This window comes from Rhineura floridana, chromosome 5 (genome assembly GCF_030035675.1).
Source record: "Rhineura floridana isolate rRhiFlo1 chromosome 5, rRhiFlo1.hap2, whole genome shotgun sequence".
NCBI lineage: Eukaryota > Metazoa > Chordata > Lepidosauria > Squamata > Rhineuridae > Rhineura > Rhineura floridana.
The window spans coordinates 160,654,124-160,673,821 of NC_084484.1; the positions used below are offsets into that span (position 1 = coordinate 160,654,124).

The 19,698-nt window shown below is 42.0% G+C and overlaps 1 protein-coding gene across 4 annotated transcripts in view; it reads right to left on the bottom strand.

Annotated features, from left to right (window-relative positions):
- Positions 1 to 4,782: 4,782 nt before the first annotated feature.
- The window catches only part of ELMOD1 (ELMO domain containing 1), a 62,638-nt gene continuing 47,722 nt past the window's right edge, over positions 4,783 to 19,698 (bottom strand). For 3 of the 4 annotated variants that reach the window (XM_061628668.1, XM_061628669.1, XM_061628670.1), the window contains 6 exons: positions 17,429 to 17,562; positions 16,312 to 16,380; positions 16,032 to 16,055; positions 9,653 to 9,703; positions 7,962 to 8,095; positions 4,783 to 6,457 (listed from right to left, as the gene is read on the bottom strand). In XM_061628668.1, coding sequence (XP_061484652.1) covers positions 6,285 to 6,457; positions 7,962 to 8,095; positions 9,653 to 9,703; positions 16,032 to 16,055; positions 16,312 to 16,380; positions 17,429 to 17,562 — 585 coding nt within the window. In that variant the 3' untranslated portion in view covers positions 4,783 to 6,284. The remainder of the gene's footprint in view (positions 6,458 to 7,961; positions 8,096 to 9,652; positions 9,704 to 16,031; positions 16,056 to 16,311; positions 16,381 to 17,428; positions 17,563 to 19,698) is intronic. The other variant, XM_061628671.1, reaches the window with a different exon arrangement.

A 19,698-nucleotide genomic window follows, 5' to 3' on the forward strand; every position in this document is an offset into this window, starting at 1 on the left:
GCGTCCAAATTCCGGCCGTTCTCTGTGGTGTTCTCTCGCCGCCGCCAGGCCGCCGGATCACGCCCAAACTCTGGCCACTCCGCGCAGAGGTAGGGAAGGCAGGCCACGTCCAGTCTCTGGTCGCTCTCCGCGGCGCTCTCTCGCCGCCGCCGGGCCGCACTCAAACTGCGGCCGCTCTCTAGCCGCCACTGGGCCCACTGCTCTCCACGGCCTCTTCCCGCCGCCGCCGGGCTCAATGCTCTCCACGGCCCCTCCACGCCTGGCCGTTCCTCGCGGCGTTCTCTCGTCACCGCCGGGCCAATGCTGTCCGCGGCCCTCCACGCCAGGGCAAGGAAGGCAGGCCATGCCCAATCTCCGGCCGCTCTCCGACCACACTCTGCGGCGATCTCTCGCCGCCGCCAGGCTGATGCTTTGGCCGCCCTCCGCCCTCTGCAATGTTCTTTCGCCGCCACCGTCGCTCTCACTCCCGCCCCAACAAGGTAGGGAAAGTAGGCCTCATCAAGTAAAGAGAGGGGTGAGTCCCAAAAGATGTCAAAGGCGGTGAAATAGGTGTTAAAGAATTCGGCTTATGGAGCTCCGACTATAGCGTCATCCTCCTATGCCGCCATGTTCCTTCTCTCTCTCTCTCTCTCTAACACACACACAAACACACACACACACAGAAACACACGATGGGCCTTTTAACAACACAAGTTAGTCTTTTCAGGACCAAACACAAAATGATATATATAGAGAACATGTCAACGTACTTTCCTTAGGTCAACAACATAAGCAACATTACAAGGGTTGTGGTAGTTGGTGGAAATATGTCTATTTAGTTTTGCTTGATAAAGCCCCAAAGGCTACGAGATTTTTTTTTTTAAATACGAAAAGGTCAGAAGGACCTTTAGAAAGTCTTCACTCAGATGCAGCACTGAATAAGAGCTGAAGTTTGACAAATGTTGACACGTTCGGAATCACCCTCAAAGGCTCCCTAAATCATTCCTCACATCTACAGCTGAGGTGGGTCATCTTCTGTGCCCAGGACTTATCTTCAGTTTAGCTTGGTGCATGTGTGTGTGTAGTGTATTTCTGTGTGTGTGTGTGTGTGTAATCGTATGCTTTCCAAAATTGTTTAGCACAGATGTACAAGCTAGTCAGCTTTTATCCTGCAGCTTAAAGATTCAACTGTTTTTCTCTTTAGGAGTTTCAAATTGCAAAGATTTTGCACGGGGTATGTTTATTTAAAAAAAAATTCCTTTTCATGTTCACTGGGCTAACCAAGCCCTGTTCAACAATGCAGGAACATAGGAAGCAGCCTTATACTGAGTCAGACCATTGGCCCATCTAGTTCAGTATTGTCTACACCAGGAGTAGCCAACATGGGCCCCTCCAGATGTTATTGGATTTCAACTCCCATTAGCTTCAGCAAGCATAGCCAGTGGTCAGGGATGATGGGCAATGGAGTCCAACACCATCTGGAGGGCACCACGTTGACTACTCCAGACCACACTGATTGACAACTGCTCTCAGCCAGGGAGCATTCCCAGACTCAGCTTGAGCTGCCAGAAACTGAACCTGCGGCTTTCTGCATGAAAAGTAGATGCATTACCACTGAACTGCAGCCCATGTACCAATGTTCAGGCTGCGTGTGCTGCTGCTTATGTAGCCAAAATGGCAGCCCCTTCCCCCCAACACCCACCCACAAGTGTGTAGTAGCAATATGTTTAGGGAAACCTAGAGGTTTGCAGAAGTACAATATATATATATATATATTAAAAAAATATCCCAAGAATAGCCCAGCAAGGTCCAGTTATACTTCATAGCCTTGGAATGCTGTTGGTGACAAATATTGGAATTGAAGGGTAGGGTGAGTTGGGGAATGGAACCGAGTGGATGGAACTCATTTTGTTATGGTTCACATTAATTTTATTTTGTTAATGAGTTTTTATATCCTGCTCCTTTTTTCTGAGAAGCTCAGGTCAGCATATGTATATTTTCCTTTCCCATTTGATCCTCCCAACAAGCCTGTGCGGTAAGACAGGCTAAGAAACAAGGATTGGTCCACTCCCATCCAGTGAAGTTAATGAGGAACTGAATAGTAATCCAGTGCTCTGTTCACTTCTACACTGATGATTGACTATTAGTATCTATCATCCTGCTCTAGCCAAAGTCTCTTTCATGCTCTCTTCTGGAAAGAAAACCATGGCTTTTTGAAGTGAAATGTAATCAGTACACCCATCTGTCAAAAGTTGTATATAATATTCATTCCCTAGGATCACATTCACAATGCATCCCATTTTCCATTCTGTCATGCCTTTTGGTCCTGTCTATTTTATAAGAACTTAAAATGGGAAGCTCGAAAAAGACAGCCTGAAAGTTCAATCACGTCAAGGGGACTCAGGACTGACCCAGATAGTCAGCAGCTTTTGCACTTCCTTAAAAGGACTTTAACTAAAATCTATCAAGCTGTTGCCTTGAGCTATGTACTCCTTGAGTGTTTCCTATAGCAGATCCGTGGGTGACTGCACATTCTGCTTCATGTAAGCCCTGGTAGAGGGGTATTTATTTCTATTTTATTTTTGCAAAGAGCTGCCAAATACATTTGCATCCTTTGGTCGACAATGACCTGCTTTAACACTGATGCAAATCTAACAGTATCTTTCAACACAAGCAACACCTTGATGCTCAAGACGTCAATTAATGTTCAAGCTGAATTATGGAAAAAGCCAAAATCGTGGAAGCTAGACAAAGTTAGACACTGTCTGCAGCATAAATTTAAAGCAGTACTTCCCCCAAACACTCCTGGTAACTGGTTTGTGAAGGTATTGGGACTTGTTACGATGAAGACTCCTGTTTCTCTCAGAGTTACAATTCCCAGAGTGGTTTAACAATCAATCCCTTTTCCCAGGGAACTCAGGAAATTGTAGTTCTGTGAGGGAAATATGGGGTCTCCTAACAACTCTCAGCACCCTTCACAAACTACAGTTCCCAGGATCCTTTGGGGGAAGCCATGACTGTTAAAGTAGTATGATACTGCTTTAAGTGTATCATGCAGATGGGGTCATGTTACCGAATAACCCCTCTGGAACAAACATCACATGAGAATTTAATCTTCTGATGGGCTCCATCAGAATGCAGAGTATCTCCAAGCTCACTAGACTCCCTAGCCTGATGAGCACCAGGGTCTTTAGAACTTCATGCCTGCTGTGAAATCTGCATGAAACAAACCAGGGCTCCCCCCACTGTCCAGCAGAGTCAAGGGCTGGGGCAGAGGGGAGATTTGCACTATAAGATCAGAAAGCTCGGTTGCTAACTGGAAAAATAGACTCCGTGCTGTTGCACCACCTGCAATAAAGCACATTATGTTGTGCAAAATGCCTTAGGCCAGCCCTGGGGACATGGAGAGATGGTGAGGGCATATGTAGGCATATGTTCAAGCCCCCATACTGCATGCAGGCAAGTAAAGGCTGCCTTCAGTCCAGGAACACTTTCCCAGATGGACATGTCCACTCCTAAACGATACTGGTACAGCATATTGCACTATTGCAATACAGAATTATTGTAACAGTGGAATACAACGTGATTTCGTTTTTTAGAATAATTCTGCATTTTGCAGACCTTGTGTGAAATCTGAGCTGACACATACCTGTTGGGAGAAGGGACAATGAATAATTCATTGATGTCGGGATGGTTTCCAACAAAACAGCATCTGTTTTTAATAATTCATGCTATTTTTATTAGGAGCAAGTGGCAAAGTAATAGTCAAAGCTTCAGCAAGTATAATGAATAATAGCCCTTGGGTCTCATTAGTACAAATTCCCACTGAACATTCTGACCCAAATCCAATTCTAAATCACATTTTCAGGACGATTAGTCAGAAGGCAACTTGTTATATAAAACTGGGACAGTTTACACTGAGTCTGTATTTGATGTTGAAGCTGTATTGCTTCTGCTGCTGAGAGGCCAAACAGCTGTGCAGAGCACTGACATCCCTCTCCCTGCAAAACTTAACCAGGCATTGCCTACACAATTTCCAGCCTGCCATTTCACACATAACTCTGCAGCAAACCAGGTTTATTGCTGTGTATATAAACAGGGGCCCTTGGCCAAACCAGACACTCTGATGTGTGCCTGTATGATCACAGGTGTTTTCAACCTCATGATTTGTTACTTTCACACCTTATACTTAGATGGACAGCTAAAACCTGGAATAAGTGAGGAAGTCCTTAAGTTAGAAGCTCTCTTAAGTTAGCAGCTCTCTTGGAAAGAAACTTGTCTATACCATTGGACCATCCAGCTCAGTATTGGGTAGACCAGTGGTTCCCAGCCCTTTTGGTACAATAACCCCCGAGTCCAAAATTTACTTGGTATGGTGACCCATCAAGTTATCGGGCTCTTACTGAGAGTTTGAGTTTGGGGTGGCGGACATGCACCTGTGGAGCCAATCCAACATTCCTGCTGATGTTTTTGTGCTGCCCAGCCCCACCCCATCCTGGTAAGTGGCACTGCCCTGCAGGCCACTCCTGGTATTTCCAGCCCTACCTGGAGTTGCGTGGGACTGAACCTAGAACCGTCTGCATGCAATGCATGCTCCCTAACACTGATCTGCAGAATGTCCACAGAAACTGAACACTGGACTCAGAACTGTGCTTCTTCAGAGCAAGTACAGTCGAACTACTCGGCTTTACCCTGCCCCAAACTCCCTTCTTGAATGCACCTGGGCAATAAACATACCGCTAAAATATTTGAGGAATGAATCACATACATGAGAGCTTCTTGTTTTAAGTGATGTAATTTATTCAAATAATCAACAAAAAATTAGGCAATACCTCCAATTTAATGTTGCTATGCAAGCAACTTCACAAACTACTTAGAATACTAAACTTCAGAAGGTAAAAAATTACCACGGGTATGAAGCGCCATGGTAAATACAATCTGATACAGGATACGCATTGGGTCAGAGGTGCTGGGTACAATCCAACAGGAACTACTCCTCTGTAAGCACCTCTCCCTCCAAATCAAACGTGTGTGAGCATTGTTGTATACATATGTGCATTTACCAATAATTCCAACATGGCTGACCTGAGAACATTCCACATGGAAAATGCATGTTTGTTTTTTAAAAACATCACTTCCTTCTATGCTTAATCACCAGTTGCTTTATTTCCTTCAATGGCTCCTTGTTAATTTAACCCTCAGTTAGGGACAGAGTTGACAATCCAAGACAAAAATTCAATACTTCAAAAATGAATATAGGTTTTTTTTGGTCCCCTTACAACAATCAAGCACACACATGATCAATTAATGTCACATTTGGACATCCGGAAACACATATTATTAATTCTGCATTTTTAAAAACAATGCTATTTCAATTTAGCTATGATAGTATGAGTAGAGTGGGCTGTATTCTAATACAAACTTTTGAGAAGATACACCTTCCTTAGATACTTGGATAATTATCGGCACATTTTTTGTTCTTTGCTAACAACGTGGTTAATGCCCTCAAACTTTCTCAACATCCATGTTTCCAGACTGTTAGTTTCAACTTTCTAACTTCTGTGTATGCCAACTTCATTCCCACATTTTGTATCATAAACCTTATTAATCTTTTTTTCCATGAAGCATGCATGATTGCATGAGAAAAAAAGTATTTTAATGTATTCTGCCTACATGAGGCTCAAGTCACATACACCGTCTTATAAATAATGTACAAACACACGCACAATTCAGTCAAAGTTAATGCTTTTCAGCCCCATTGATTTCATCGGGATAGATTTAAACACATGCCATTCAGATCAATGGGAATTAAAAAGTGCTTCACTTCAGCTGGATCATGCCTACTTTTTAAAAAAAATGTTCTTAGCTATCATTAACAAAACCAGTAAGATAAAAGGCTTCCACAATACAAGTTTTGAACTCAAATATTCCACATATACAAAACACCCTACAGCTAGAGAAATGCGCTTCTCTTAATTAAATGCTGAATTATGAGTAGGGAAGGGGAGAGTGATGGGGGGAGTCTAAAAAAATAGAAAAAACCTCTTCATATGGGACATCAATTCCAAATGCTTTTTAACACTGCAAAATGCTGCAATATGAGCCTTCCCTCCTTTATGACAAAACCCCTCAAAAGGAGCAGCGTGAGGAGATGCCATAAAAAGAGAGAGAGCACGAGAGAGATGAATACTGCACCAAGAAGCATGCATACAATCGCTATGGTCATTCAATACATTAGCGATCTATCTCTAGGATAGTGGCATAGCACAAGGATGAGGCAGTGTTTTCAAAACCCATGTTAGCAGCTACAGGTTGATCAGGCTTTCTGAGGCAGCAAAGTGAGGGCACAGGGCCATATCTGGATTCTGGAGCTGCCTGAGGATTTGCTTGTGGAATTTCTCTCGCACGCGGTTGAACTCCATGATGTCCAGAGGATCCTCTTCAATCCAGAATTTATGGAATTCATGCATCAAATAGCCTAAGAGAACAAAAATGCCTGAGTCAGTTAGAAAGCAGGCAAACCTAATCTCCTTTTGCCCATAAGCAGCCTCAGCTGCAACCCTCGTAACTCTAGAACAGAGGTAGCCAAAGTGGAGCTCTCCAGTTGTTGTAGGGACTACAACTCCCATCTTCCTGACCACTGGTTACATCTGGAGGACACCATGTTGTCTATCCTGTCTAGCCCAATCTCTATGGGTTTCACATCTGAGGCTTATATATTCATATATACTTTTTTGTATATGAAAACCAAGACAGTCATTTATATTTAGGTATTTCCTCAGTCAAGTATGTTACTTACATACTGGCACTTTAAGTACGTATTACCTATAATAAAGGTGTGTGTAACTTAAAAAAAAGAAACAGGCTTAGTTTTGTGAGATGGAAAGTAACTTTAGTAAAGTGATGTGGAAATATACGGAAAAGCGTGGAATGAACAGGAAGACATATGAACATGGCACAAGCAAATCAGGATGAGTGCAGGATGAATGCTCATTGCTATATCATCGCCATGCAAAACAAATATTATTATTAATTAAATTTATATCCAGCGCTTTCTCCCAAAGTAAGCCCAGAATGAATCAGAACGTAATGCTCAGTAAAGACTCACTGAATATAATCTAACCTCTGTGCAAGCAATTCAGGATGAATGCTCAATAAATAGGTCACCTGGAGGAGCCCACATTTTATAAACTTTAGTTAGATAATACAGAAATGATGATTTCAGGTATATATAAACAGAATTTGCTCCATATTCAATGTGTATACATGTAGCTTTATATTGTGATGCCCTTGAAAAATAGCAACACACACACACAAATGTGTTGCTATTCAGATATGTGTGCATTCAGGAGAGGCAGTTTTTTTGCCTGTCTCAGAGCCACACATAGAATCATAGTGGGAAGAGGGGTGTCCTGGAGAGCAGGGATTATGCAAGCAGTCAGGTGGAAAAATATATATATGTATGGGTGGAGGGAATTTCATGTACGCCTGCAGCCCAAACATTATATTTTAATTCTTCTTCACAACCAGGAAGGACCACTTTATAATACAAGAATACCATTCCACATGAAAGGTGAGATCAATACGTTCTTATCACTTATTAGAAAAATCATACAATAAAATGGAAAACAAAATCAGTAAGAGAAAGGAATTGACATAGCATCAAGAAGGAGGGTAAGCTGTAGTTTTGATGGCAGGAATTAGGCTTCCAATTATTTTATGGATGTTTGGACCCAATCAACATTTGCAATGGAAAAAGGGAAAGAGTTTATTTGGTCTGAGATTACCAGTCACCGCACAAAACAGATTCATCTCTCTATTTTGCTGCATGCTGGTCATCCCCCAGACAAATGTAAAATTTAATATAAGGATGTAATCAACCAAAGGAACACCAGCTATATAATTGATCACATGCAGTAAGAACACTACCAGCACAACAAACACATTTATTCTCAATCTCTCTTGTTCTCTTGCACACTTACAGAATGTCTGCTGGAAATGGGATAACGTTGGAGCCTCTGGAGCAACATTGTAGAAGTGTGTCTTCAGAGCACCGCTCACAAGCAGGTTGTATGCAAGGTCTGTTATATTAATACCAACAATAGCAAAAGAATATCTGCAAGAAACATGAAGCAGAGATTAAAAGATGTAGGAGGGATTTAAGGTAACGGAACAGTCACATCCAGAAAATCTATGGCACAGAAATGCCAATTACAGGCAGTCCTAATTGCCTTCTGGGTCAAATTGTCAATCTGCCAAGTCTTGGTAAATGCCTTTCCTTTACAACTTCAGTTGCATCAGTGGATACAATCAGTTATGGATCTCAAAATTCATCATAGGCAATAGCCAGGAATGTATTTTATTTATTTTCTTTATTAAATGTATTAGTCGCCCATCTGGCCAGTTCTCCAGCCACTCTGGGCAACGCACAACATAAAACATACAATTCACATTAAAACCTTAAAATTCCAACAGTAACCCTAAAACCTAACCCACCCCAAAGGCCTGCCTGAAGGGCCAGGTTTTCAAGGTCTGGCGGAATGCAGGTGTAAAAGGACTGACGTGGAGGTGAATTGGGCCAAGAACGCAGGAAGAATTATATATTGCCTGGGATACAAGTTGATTTTAATCTTCAAAAATAAACAAAATAGACTTGAGAGCACCAAGTGTGTGCCCTACTATTCACACACTGAGTGCCACAGTTTTGCTTATTAGAATCAGTAAGATCAGGGCCAGGCACTTATTTATTTTTACGGTTCTGAGCTAGATGGACCTATGGTCTGACTCCTTATAAGGCAGCTTCCTATGTCTTGCCTTCCTTGCTCATAGAACCCTCCCACTCTTTTATCATGCCACCTCTTCAGGGCAAACTCTCCACATCTGCTTGCAAGAACGGCAGATGGAAGCAGTTAAGCTGCCTTATACTGAGTCAGACCTTTAGTCTCTGTAGCTCAGTACTGTTTACACCAGCAGTGGGGAATCTCCAGCTCATGGCCCTAATTACGCCTCACAAACCAAGCCCATCTCCCCACACCTGACATAATATGCTGATTGGCAGTTACAATTATCCCCTTTGAATTTTGACAAGTGTCAGTCACCTAATGTCATTATGGGTAGTTCCAGCCATCTGTTAAATGCTGGTCCGTGGAGGATGCGGGTTTGAGGAATCTGGCCTGCCAGCCAGATCCAGTTCTGCACTAATCAGCAGCAACTCTCCAGGATTTTAGAAAGGGGCTCTCTCAGCCATACCTGAGGATTGAATCTAGGACCTTTTGTGTGCAAAGCAAATGCTCTACCATTGAGCTGTTGTAGGACTTTAAATCCCAGCAGCCTCAACCAGTGTGGCCAAGGGTCAGGGATGATGGGAGTTGTCGTCCAACAACATCAGGAGGACTGCAGGTTGCCCATGAAAGTTGCTAGAAATCTGTAGCTGCTGCTGATCTGGTAACCTTACTGGAAAGTGGGTCCTAGGCACTGTTCAACCTTTGCACCAGGAGAAACAAATTGTTTACAATGACTGCAGCTACAGAACAATCAAACTGCTGGAAATATTTCAAATATCCTGAAAGGTGTGTGTGTGTGTGGGGACATGAGGGGGGAGCCAAGTAATATATAACAAAATAATCAATATCATCAGCATAACAATATTTCTACTTTGGAATTCTATACTTACCCAATGGCTTTATTAAACTTTTTCTTCTCCCACTCAGCCTTGCTCAATTTGCTGAAAAAATGAAAGCAGATGTGGGTGGACAAATGCTAAACAATTCTCGCTGTGCCTAGTAGTCATGACCCAGAAAACGCTGACTGACTTGATAGCTTTTTACTCTGACTTCGGTCATTTAAATTTTTGTAATCTTTTAAACCAAAGCGGATACAAGACCTCCAAAGCCATTTTAACTTGTTTGTCTTATACCACTACCACTATTACATTCTCATCAGGGCAATCTAAAAACGGTCTGCACCTTTTATATTTTTTCTGTGAAAGGCAACTTATTGTTCGTGCAACCTTTAAAAGGATAAAATAAGAGGGCGAGTGCATTCTATCGTACTGGAGGGGGCGGGAAAGAATCTATGGAAAGCACTTTCAGTTTTGAGTAAACCTTTGATATTCTGTAAGCCTGTGACCAACTAAAACCACTACTAGAATGAAAAGATAGGAAAGAGTATTGCCTTCCCACAGAAATTTTCTAAGCCTTTGAGAACCAGTTCACACACAGCTTGGAATAAATGTCTTATGTGTGGCAAAGCATGGAAATAAGTCTTGGGGTAATGCCTCTCCTCCCCATCTTGTTATCTGAAGCCCCCAAAATTATTAATTTATTTATAAAAATATTTGTATACCACTATTTTGTTAAAAATATTGAATCAGTTTACATGTTAAAAACTACAACCATAATCACAGAATAAAAAACATTCAAAATACAATAAAAACAAAGGTCAACTGTTGTGAAAAAAGCATTTTCTTAATTGCCTGCATAAACCTGATGAAACAGAAAGGTTTTCAGCAGGTGCTTGAAAGTTAAAACAGAAGGCATCTGCTGAATCTCTGTTGGCAGAGCATTCCAGAGAACTGGGCCGATGATACTGAAGGCTCAATTTTGTAGTTGTTAACAGAGCGTTGCCAACTTGCAGGACGGCTAAAACCGCTCCTGCAGATGATTTCAGTGATCGAGCTGGGATATAAGGGTTCAGGCTGTCACTAGGATACCCTGGACCTAAATTGTTCAGTGCTTTGTAAATTAAGCTAATACAAAATGTATTTAATGCATGTAAGGCCCTATCAGTGTGATCCATGAATGATGAACAAAGAAGCACACATGTATGACTGCACATGTCTTGACTAGCTTGGAGGTGAGAGGGGAGGGATTGCATGAGTGTTTAGTTGGGGAGTGAATGGGTGTGGTGGAAGACATGAATCAGAGGCCATCTCCTAGGCTTCACTGAAAAGATGCTTCTAATGATGGGGAGGTATGTGAAAGGGCCCTCCTCTGACTCAGTTTAAACCACTGTTCTTCAACCTCAGGTCCCTAGATGTTGTTGGACTACAAGTCCCGTCATCCTTGGCCATTAGGTAAGCTGGCTGGGGTTGATGGGAGTTGTAGTCTGACAATATCTGGGGACCCAAGGTTGAGGAACAGTGGTTTAAACTGTTCAACACAATACGGAGAGGCAGCACTTCATCCTCTTCCATTCCACTTCAGAAAGAGAGCCCATGATCAAAGGGGCCCCATTTTATCTTTCAGGTTACATAACACATTTTTCTTTCTTATATTTGCAACTATCTTATTACAATTATTGCACATTTCAACACATTTCACATTTTTAAATAACATTTAAAGTTATTATTGTTATTATCTAAAGGTTTTGATCTATAACACATTTTGAAGCTGTTTTTCTACTTTAACCACCCAAAAAAGAAAAAGGCCTCAGTCAAAACTACAAGTATATTTTATAAATTGACTTTCTCCATGTGAATCAAATGAAAAATCATAGGATTTGTACTCTGTCAGGCCATTGGCCCATCTAGTTCAGTACTGTCTACACTGGCTGGCAGCGGCTCTCCATGGTTTCAGGCAGGGTTCTCTACCAGCCCTACCCGGAGATGCCAGGGATTGAACCTGGGACCTTCTGCATTCAAAACAAATGTTCCATCAGTGAGCTATGGCCCTTCCTTAGAACAAGAACCGGAGAGTCTATCAGACACTGCAAGATGGTTGCATACTCCCAACTTAAGCGGGCTGTCTGAATGTCACCCAACAGCTTTCTGCACAGTCAAAAAGTATGTCTAGCTGCATCTTTTAAGAAAAAAAAAAGTGGTGGTGAGGAGGGAAAAGATAAGGATGAAGCAGGTGGGCCTGATGTATTTCAGATGTTTCTAGTTAACAATATGCATCTGTGGTGGTTTCCGGCCTCTTAGCTCTCTTTCCATGGTGGTACATTAAGCCAATTTCGTTGCCCCAACATTTGGGAAGTTGAACAAAATGGCTATGCTTATGTGAGTATTAGGGAAGAATCAAGGACTATGGAGGATGCTTCTTCTAAATGTTGTTGCTGGCTGTAACGTAGATTTTATTACTATTTTTTCCCTTTTAATTTAAAAATACAAATGAGAATACAAAACATACATTTTTAAACATACATGTTGGCTTCCACAAATTTGACTACATCAGCCAACAGGCACCATACAGCAAAAGTCAACTGTGCTAAACACACCACGCAATTGCAAAAGCATGTATTTAATATCCACAATGATAGTAGACCTAATGTTGTTTACATATGTCATTTGTATTTGGACTTTCTCTCAAGGAACTTAGGATGGCTTAAAATGGGGCTAAGCCATCTCATCCTCACAACTCTGTGGGGTTGGGTAGAAGAATGCAAAAAAATCAGATCCCCACCTCAACTCCCAGTTTGTGTGTGAATGGGGGCAGAAACATGGTTTCCCCTTCACGTCTACCATGGGTCTTGTTGGTTTCTGTCCAGTGGTTTTCCAAATTGTTTATATGATTTTTGCTGTATTTTAACTGTATTCTAAGCAGGATTTTGCTGACACCTTCAACATTCCATGGCATCTTGTGACTCCTCTTGCAATCAGTCCTTATCACTCTGTTTTTGGAGAGTTTGTTTTAATCTCTCTTTTAATTTACAAACTAAAACATTTCTGTGACCCCTAGAGGGCTCCTCGGTATCTAGGCTCCAATACCTTGCCTATGGGTGGTTCATTTCACTTGCCTACGCAGCGAGCTTTATGGCAGAGCAGGATTTGAACCAAACACTCAATGAGCTATGACCAACGGAGCCTATCTCCTGCTCTTCACCAAGAGTGTGATCAATTCCTACCACAAGGTACGCTACAGGTGACTTAATACAGGTCCTGTGCTAGAAAGCTTAAGATCAGGTGTAATAATTAATGCAATACCTACATATCTGTAGCCCATAGGCGTATAGATTATATCCCTGGTATACTTGTATAGTAGAGGACATTACCATCATTTGGGCTGATGCACATCCTTGGAATTTTCCTTTATTTGGTGCTTCTGCTATTACAGCAGCAATAGCTGTATATATTTTTCAGATATACTGAAAAGTATGAAGCAGTACAAAACACTCTTGCTAGCAATAATGAATGCACCCCCGAGCATGAATTCCACCCCAAATATTAATAAAAGATACATATTACATTTCTCATCACCACCAGCAGCATCTCAACAACAAAAATGCACACAAAAATACACATATCTAGGATTATATCTGCCTCTGGTGGGTGCTTTTTATTTGAAAACGGCATGCATCATCACAGCACAACCCCTACCCCCCCACAAGTCTCTAGACATGCACACAAAGAAAGATAGGAGGATGTGCAATGCCACAACAACACCACAGAGAAAATAGACAATGGTTTTGTCAAGCAGTGTCAAAAAAACAGCAACAACACACAGTCCTGAATTCTAAATCTAAAAGTTGCTAGGTGAAACACTGCTAAAAATAAAAGTGACACTGTATTGACTGAGCTTCATAGAATGCAGCATTGTCCTAGTCTTCAGCTAATAAGGATAATCTATTAAAATTCCATACCACAACAGAAAGTATGCTGTAGTGGACACAGCACTGTTCTGTGATTTAGCACCTGAGAATCTTGGGAACTGTAGTTGATTAAGGGTGCTGACAGTTGTTAGGAGCCCCTTATTCCCCTCAGAGTGACAATTCCCAGAGTGGTTTAACAACCAAATCCCTCTTCCCAGGGAACTCTGGGAATTGTAGCTCTGTGAAGGGAATAGAGGGTCTCCTAAAAACTCTTAGCACCCGTCACAAGTTACAGTTCCCAGGATTCTTTGGGGGAAGCCATAACTGTTAAAGTGCTGTGATATTGTTTTCAATGTATAGTGCAGATGGGCCCATGTTAATGAGTAACTCCTTTAGAACAAACATTGTGTGAGAATTTATCTTGCTGCTATCAGACATGTCTGGATGCTGCAATGTGGAAATTATCTCTGTGTAGAAAAATATCACATCTGAAATAGTCCTCAACCACTCTCTCGTTTGAGGACATAAGGCCTTTATGAGGTCCTGACCTTCTCTATGGCATCTCCAGGATATTCTAACTGGACCTATGCCATCTGCCTATCTTGTGACTTTTGATATGAATATGGTGCTGCTCAAATATTTTGGGGGAATTCTGCACTTTACATTTAAAGCAATATACCATTTTAAACAGTCATGGTTTCCCCCAAAGAATCCTGGGAACTATAGTTTGTTAAAGACACTGAGAGTTGTTAGGAGACTCTTATTCCTCTCACAGAAATACACTTCCCAGATTGGTTTAACAACAAATTCCTCTTCCCACACAACTCTGTGAATTGTAGCTCTGTGACGGGAATAGGGTTCTCCCATCAACTTTCAACACCCTTAACAAACTACAGTTCTCAGGATTCTTTGGGGGAAGCCACAGCTATTTAAAGTGGTATGATTCTGCTTTAAAATGGATAGCACAGATGGGCTAAAGACTGCTCAACTACCCTGAACACAAGACCATGAAAAGAACCTTGCTGAATCAGACCAAAGACCAATCTAGTCCAGTTAACTTTATTACTAACAGTGACCAACCAGATGCTTTTGGGAAGCTCAGAAAGGGGGCATAAAAGTGATATATAGTTCTTTCTTGCTATTGCTCCTCAGCAACTCAAAACAAAAAGGCCACGTGGAGGTTCTATTTAACCATCATATCTAGCAGCCACTGCTAGCCTTATTCTCCATTACCCTTTTTGGAAACCATCTAAACAAGTGGCCACAGCAACACCTTGTGGCAGTAAATTTAATTATGCTTTCTCCCTTGTAATGGTAAGGTCAGCTGATGGTCAGGGATCTTTGAAGCATGCGTGTGTGTGAAGAACATGTAAGCTTATAAGAAGGTGGGCAACCACTATACGTACCTCAGGTTTCCAGACCTCATTATTCTTTTATTTTGTGTGTGTGTGTGTGGGATGAGACTAGCACAGCCTGCTTCTTCAAATAGGAGGCAAGCATACCTACTGGCCCTGCTGTATTAAATGCCACAAAGAAAGAGAAAAAAATCCCAAAATGCTGAGAAAATTTATTTCTTAGGAAAGTCCAAAGTATTTTGGCCTCTAGTATATTGGGCCTTCGTCAGGGGCTATAAAGAAGACAATACACTACATTAATACATGCTGTAGCTCGTAGCAGAATACAGCGGGTTTCATAAGCAGATCTGCTAAAGGGTCAAGTATAAAGGGAGAGAGCTCGCAACCTGGTAGAATCTGTCTTGGAGGGGTCTTGCAAGGCCACCTAGGCCAACTCTCATCATGCAGGAAATCTGGTGTTAGAGCAACCCCAAAAGGTGGCTGTCCAGCCTCTGCTTGAAAACCTTCTAGTGAGCAACAGCCTTCCATCTCTCTGTGTAATTGGCCCCATTGTCAAATTGCTCTTACTGACAAAAGGTTTCACCTAATGCTAAAACAAACTCTATCTTCCTGTAACTTAAGCCTATTAGAGCCAGTCCTTTCCTCGGGGTGGGGTGGGAAAGAGAACAAGTCTTTGTCCTCTTCTATGCAACAGCTCTTCATGTATTTGATGAGTGCAATCTTCCTTCCACTCATTTTTCTCCAGGTTCCATGTACTCATTTCCCTCCATCTGTCCTCACAGGACTTGCTTTCTATACCTCTGACCAGTGGCAGCTGATGGCTCCATATCAGTAGGACATCATAATCCGCTCCGGGTTCTGAATTTTCAAGGAGCTGCTTCCTTTAGACTAAAACCTGGAGCAGATTCCATTGCCCCACTGACATGGAGCCACCAGGTGCCAGTGCCTCTGACAATCTTACTCGCCTTCCTCTAAACCCAGGCGATGAAGTTTTTACTTTCACAAGAAGCTGCTTTTGAGGTAGGGCTGCCCCTTTCTTGAGAAATCAAAACCCTGACCCCTTCTTGAGGAATTCATTTGGGATCTGCACTCTCCATCACCAAGAATATAGTTTGTCTGCTTCAAATTTTTATCATAAAGGGTTGTAAAATGCAAAGGAAAAAAAAATACCTTAACTCCTCTTTAGTGACTTCCCTTCATTGTGAAAGATGGGGAAAAAAGGAAAGGAAAAATAAGTAGCTTAAAAATCAATATAAACTTGGAATACATTTTATGTATTTACTAGTACAATAAATATGTAGAACACATGGAACTGATCTCTCCAGTCTTAAGTAACAGAGTTCAAGATAAACAGAAAATATTGTATATTAACAGTAAAAGGGATGTGAAATTATTACTAAAAGGATTTGTTTATGTGAAGTGGCTACTATTTGCAGCTACAAAATGTTACCTGTATTTTGGTTGAAGGGAGTCAGAGAGGATTTGCTGAGCTGCAGCAGCATCGCGTTCAGCAAAATATCTGGAGGGGAAAAACACATTTCGGTATTTAACAACATCACCCCGAACAGTTGTAAGTAATTTTCCCCCAACTGTATGCAGATACCCAGTCTGTACACTTAAAATGGGCATTTAATCCTCTTTCTGAGTGGCAAAGTTACCATGTGCCGCTCTCCTCTGTATCTTACATAATGTAAGGTGTGAAGTGAGTTCTTATTTAAAATGATCTGAATAAATGCACTCATGTAGGCTGGAGACAAGGAGAAATTATAGCAGTGAATGCATAGGTGACTACAGATAAGTGGCAAAATTAACAAGGTATACAAAAGCAAAAAAAAAGGTGGGGGAGGAGAGAGACAGCAACTTGATAGTTTTGTTTAAACAATGGAAACCTCTAAAACAACATTGTATTTGAATGTAAAAGGGTTGTATCGGAATGTAAAAGGGTTGTATGCTGCCGCTCCACTTGGGCAACTGACCTCTGCTTGTGCAATGGAACTTTCCTCCTCCTCTCCATTCCCCTGCAGCCTCCCAAGCACCCTCAAAATCTGTTCCAAACGTTTGGGGGACCTTCTGGAACAGGTTTTGGGTGGGCTGGAGATGAGAGGAAGGGGAAGTCCTGTTGCACAAGTGGATTGCTGCTCACACAGTGCTATTTACAAGGAAAAATATTTGACAGTTGGTGTAGAGAGCCAGTGAGGTGTAGTGGTTAAGGTGTTGGACTATGACCTGGGAGCCCAGGGTTCGAATCCCCACACAGCCATGAAGCTCACTGGGTGACCTTGGGCCAGTCACTGCCTCTCAGCCTCATAAAAACCCTATTCATAGGGTCGTCATAAGTCAGAATCAACTTGAAGGCAGTACATTTACATTTTGGGAAGAATCTGAAGTAAATTGTTGATAAAAAGAAAAGAAATTATTTCTCATCAAGAGGGATAAAAAATTGCAATGAACTGAGGTGGGAGCCTCCAAGCTTTCAAGAATGACAATTTTCTTAATAAAGTCTGAAATGTACTGTTGGAATTTATACCTTTATGTCCAACCTTTAAGAGAAACAAAAACATACTTACAATAAGTTATAAAGCCCCAGAAGGCCCATTCCTCTAAAATCTGTTTTAGGATCGTCACCTTGGAAACCAATTTCACACCACTGCTTGGAAATTCGAGCTTCCAATGGGGAATCAGGTTGCAAGCATTTCCATAGCTACAGGAGAGGGAAGGGAAAAAATCACAGGTATATAATAACCCAGGACTTCTATGGATCAGCATTTCTGAAACTTGCTCTCTGTGGGATTTGCCTTCATTGTTATGCACAGTATCGAGAGGAGCCTGGAGCAAATAAAAGACTGGGGAAGAAGTGCTTCTTAGACACAAGCAGACATTTCAAATACAGCCTCTGCGGAAACCCCCTTTGACCTAATGTAGAAATGGCGTAAAAACCTTGATGGGGACTCACTGTGCATAACTCAGTGGCTCTGCATAGAAAAACACAGGTTTATTTAGCTGCACGTCACAGTGTGGTTTCAAAGCACAAGGCGATTAGCCGTCTTGATTCTCCAAGGCTTGAGAGAAATTTTTCCTCTTAGGCCAATTTCACAAGGGCACAAACAATCAAATAAAAAAAGGAGAGACGTAACACTAATATCACTGTGTTCAAGAGCCACAGAGAGAGATGATCAAAGAACCTCTGTACATCCAAGCATCCCTGCTCCCTGGCTTCAGAGGCCCCCACGACAATTCTCGGCGAGTCCGTGCATGGCACACTATGCAGCCTAAAGAGATATGTTGCAAGAAATTATGCAAAATGAATGGGGAACATTTGCTTGGTGATTTTTAAACCTTATGTCTAACTATTATGTTCTGTATTACCTCAAAAACACTTTAATATTTATATTATTACTATTATTACTACTATTATTCATTACCCACCCTTCACCAGCAATTCCCAGGGCAGGTTACAACAATTTAAAATTTAATGTGTAAAAGAATTTAAAGCAAATTAGTCATAGCCAAATGCCCTCTGAAAAAGATGTGTCTTGTTGACCAAGCAGTATACAAATTTTGTTAAATAAAACAATTGCTTCCTCACAAGGAAAAATCCTTGTGGCCTCCTAAAATCCCCAGTTCCTTCCTTCACTTGACACAGCATGAAGTACTAAAATGGAATAATCTTGTGATAAGACAAACTAGCCCTATCTTCAAAATGTTGAGTTTCCAAATCCCTTGCAAATGTTTCAACAGCAGCCAGGCACCATCCACCTGCCTTACCCTCCATGCTCCTCCTCATCCCCAGCCAAACATCTCTTCTATTTCCCCAGATGCAACACCAGGGAAGCACAGCTGAGTTCTAAGGCAGCTGCTCAATTCAATTCAGACACTGCACCTATCCACAGTTGCAAGCCGGGGTCTGATTTTCCTGAACTAAATCACTCTTCCCACAGCTGCTATTATCCCTGCCTCCATTCTCCAATGCTCCTGCTCTGAGGAAATTCAGAGCCCCCCTCCCAACACCTGGTTTCCAAGTAAAAAAATTAGAAAACCTGATCTCCCACATAATGTATATCCCTAGATTAGGGTTGAGGAACCTCAGGCCTGGGGCAGGGGGAATGTGGCCCTCAAAGCCTCTATCTGGCTCTTGGGACTCTTCTCATGCCACTTAAGCTTCCCAGCCACATTTCCTCTCCACAGTCTACACCCCTCAACAGCCCAGCTTTATACCTTGACTGTTTTTGCCTGCCTAGAATGTGCCCTTGAACGTTGCCTCTTGCTTGCCTGGCTGGAGGACAGGGAGGGGTGTGTGAGGGTACACAGGTAAAATTTACTTTTGTTGCTCTGCCCACTTTTGCCTCAATACCATGTGGCCCCTGGAAGCTCGCAAAGGAAATAAGGAATATGGCCCTTGGCCTGAAAAAGTTTCCTCACTTCTGATCACAGATGGGCAACTTGTAGCCTGGGAACTGGCTGCTTTATTCTTCTGCGATAGGCGTGTATAAAATTATGCATGGCTTGGGGAAAGTGGATAGAGAAAAGCTTTTCTCCCTCACTGGGGACATCCAATGAAGCTTTAATGTTGGAGGATTCCAGGCAGATAGAAGACAGTACTTCTGCATGCAGCACTTAGTTAAACCATGGAATTCGCTCCCACAAGAGGCAGTGATGGCCGCCAACTTGGATGGCTTTAAGAGGATTAGACAAATTCATAGAGGATAAGGCTGTCAATGGCTATTAGCCACAATGGCTGTGTTCTACCTTCACTGTCAGAGGCAAGAATGCCTCTGAATGCCCGTTGCTGAGAATCACAAGTGGGCAGAGTGTTGTTGCACTAAGGTCCTGCTTTCAG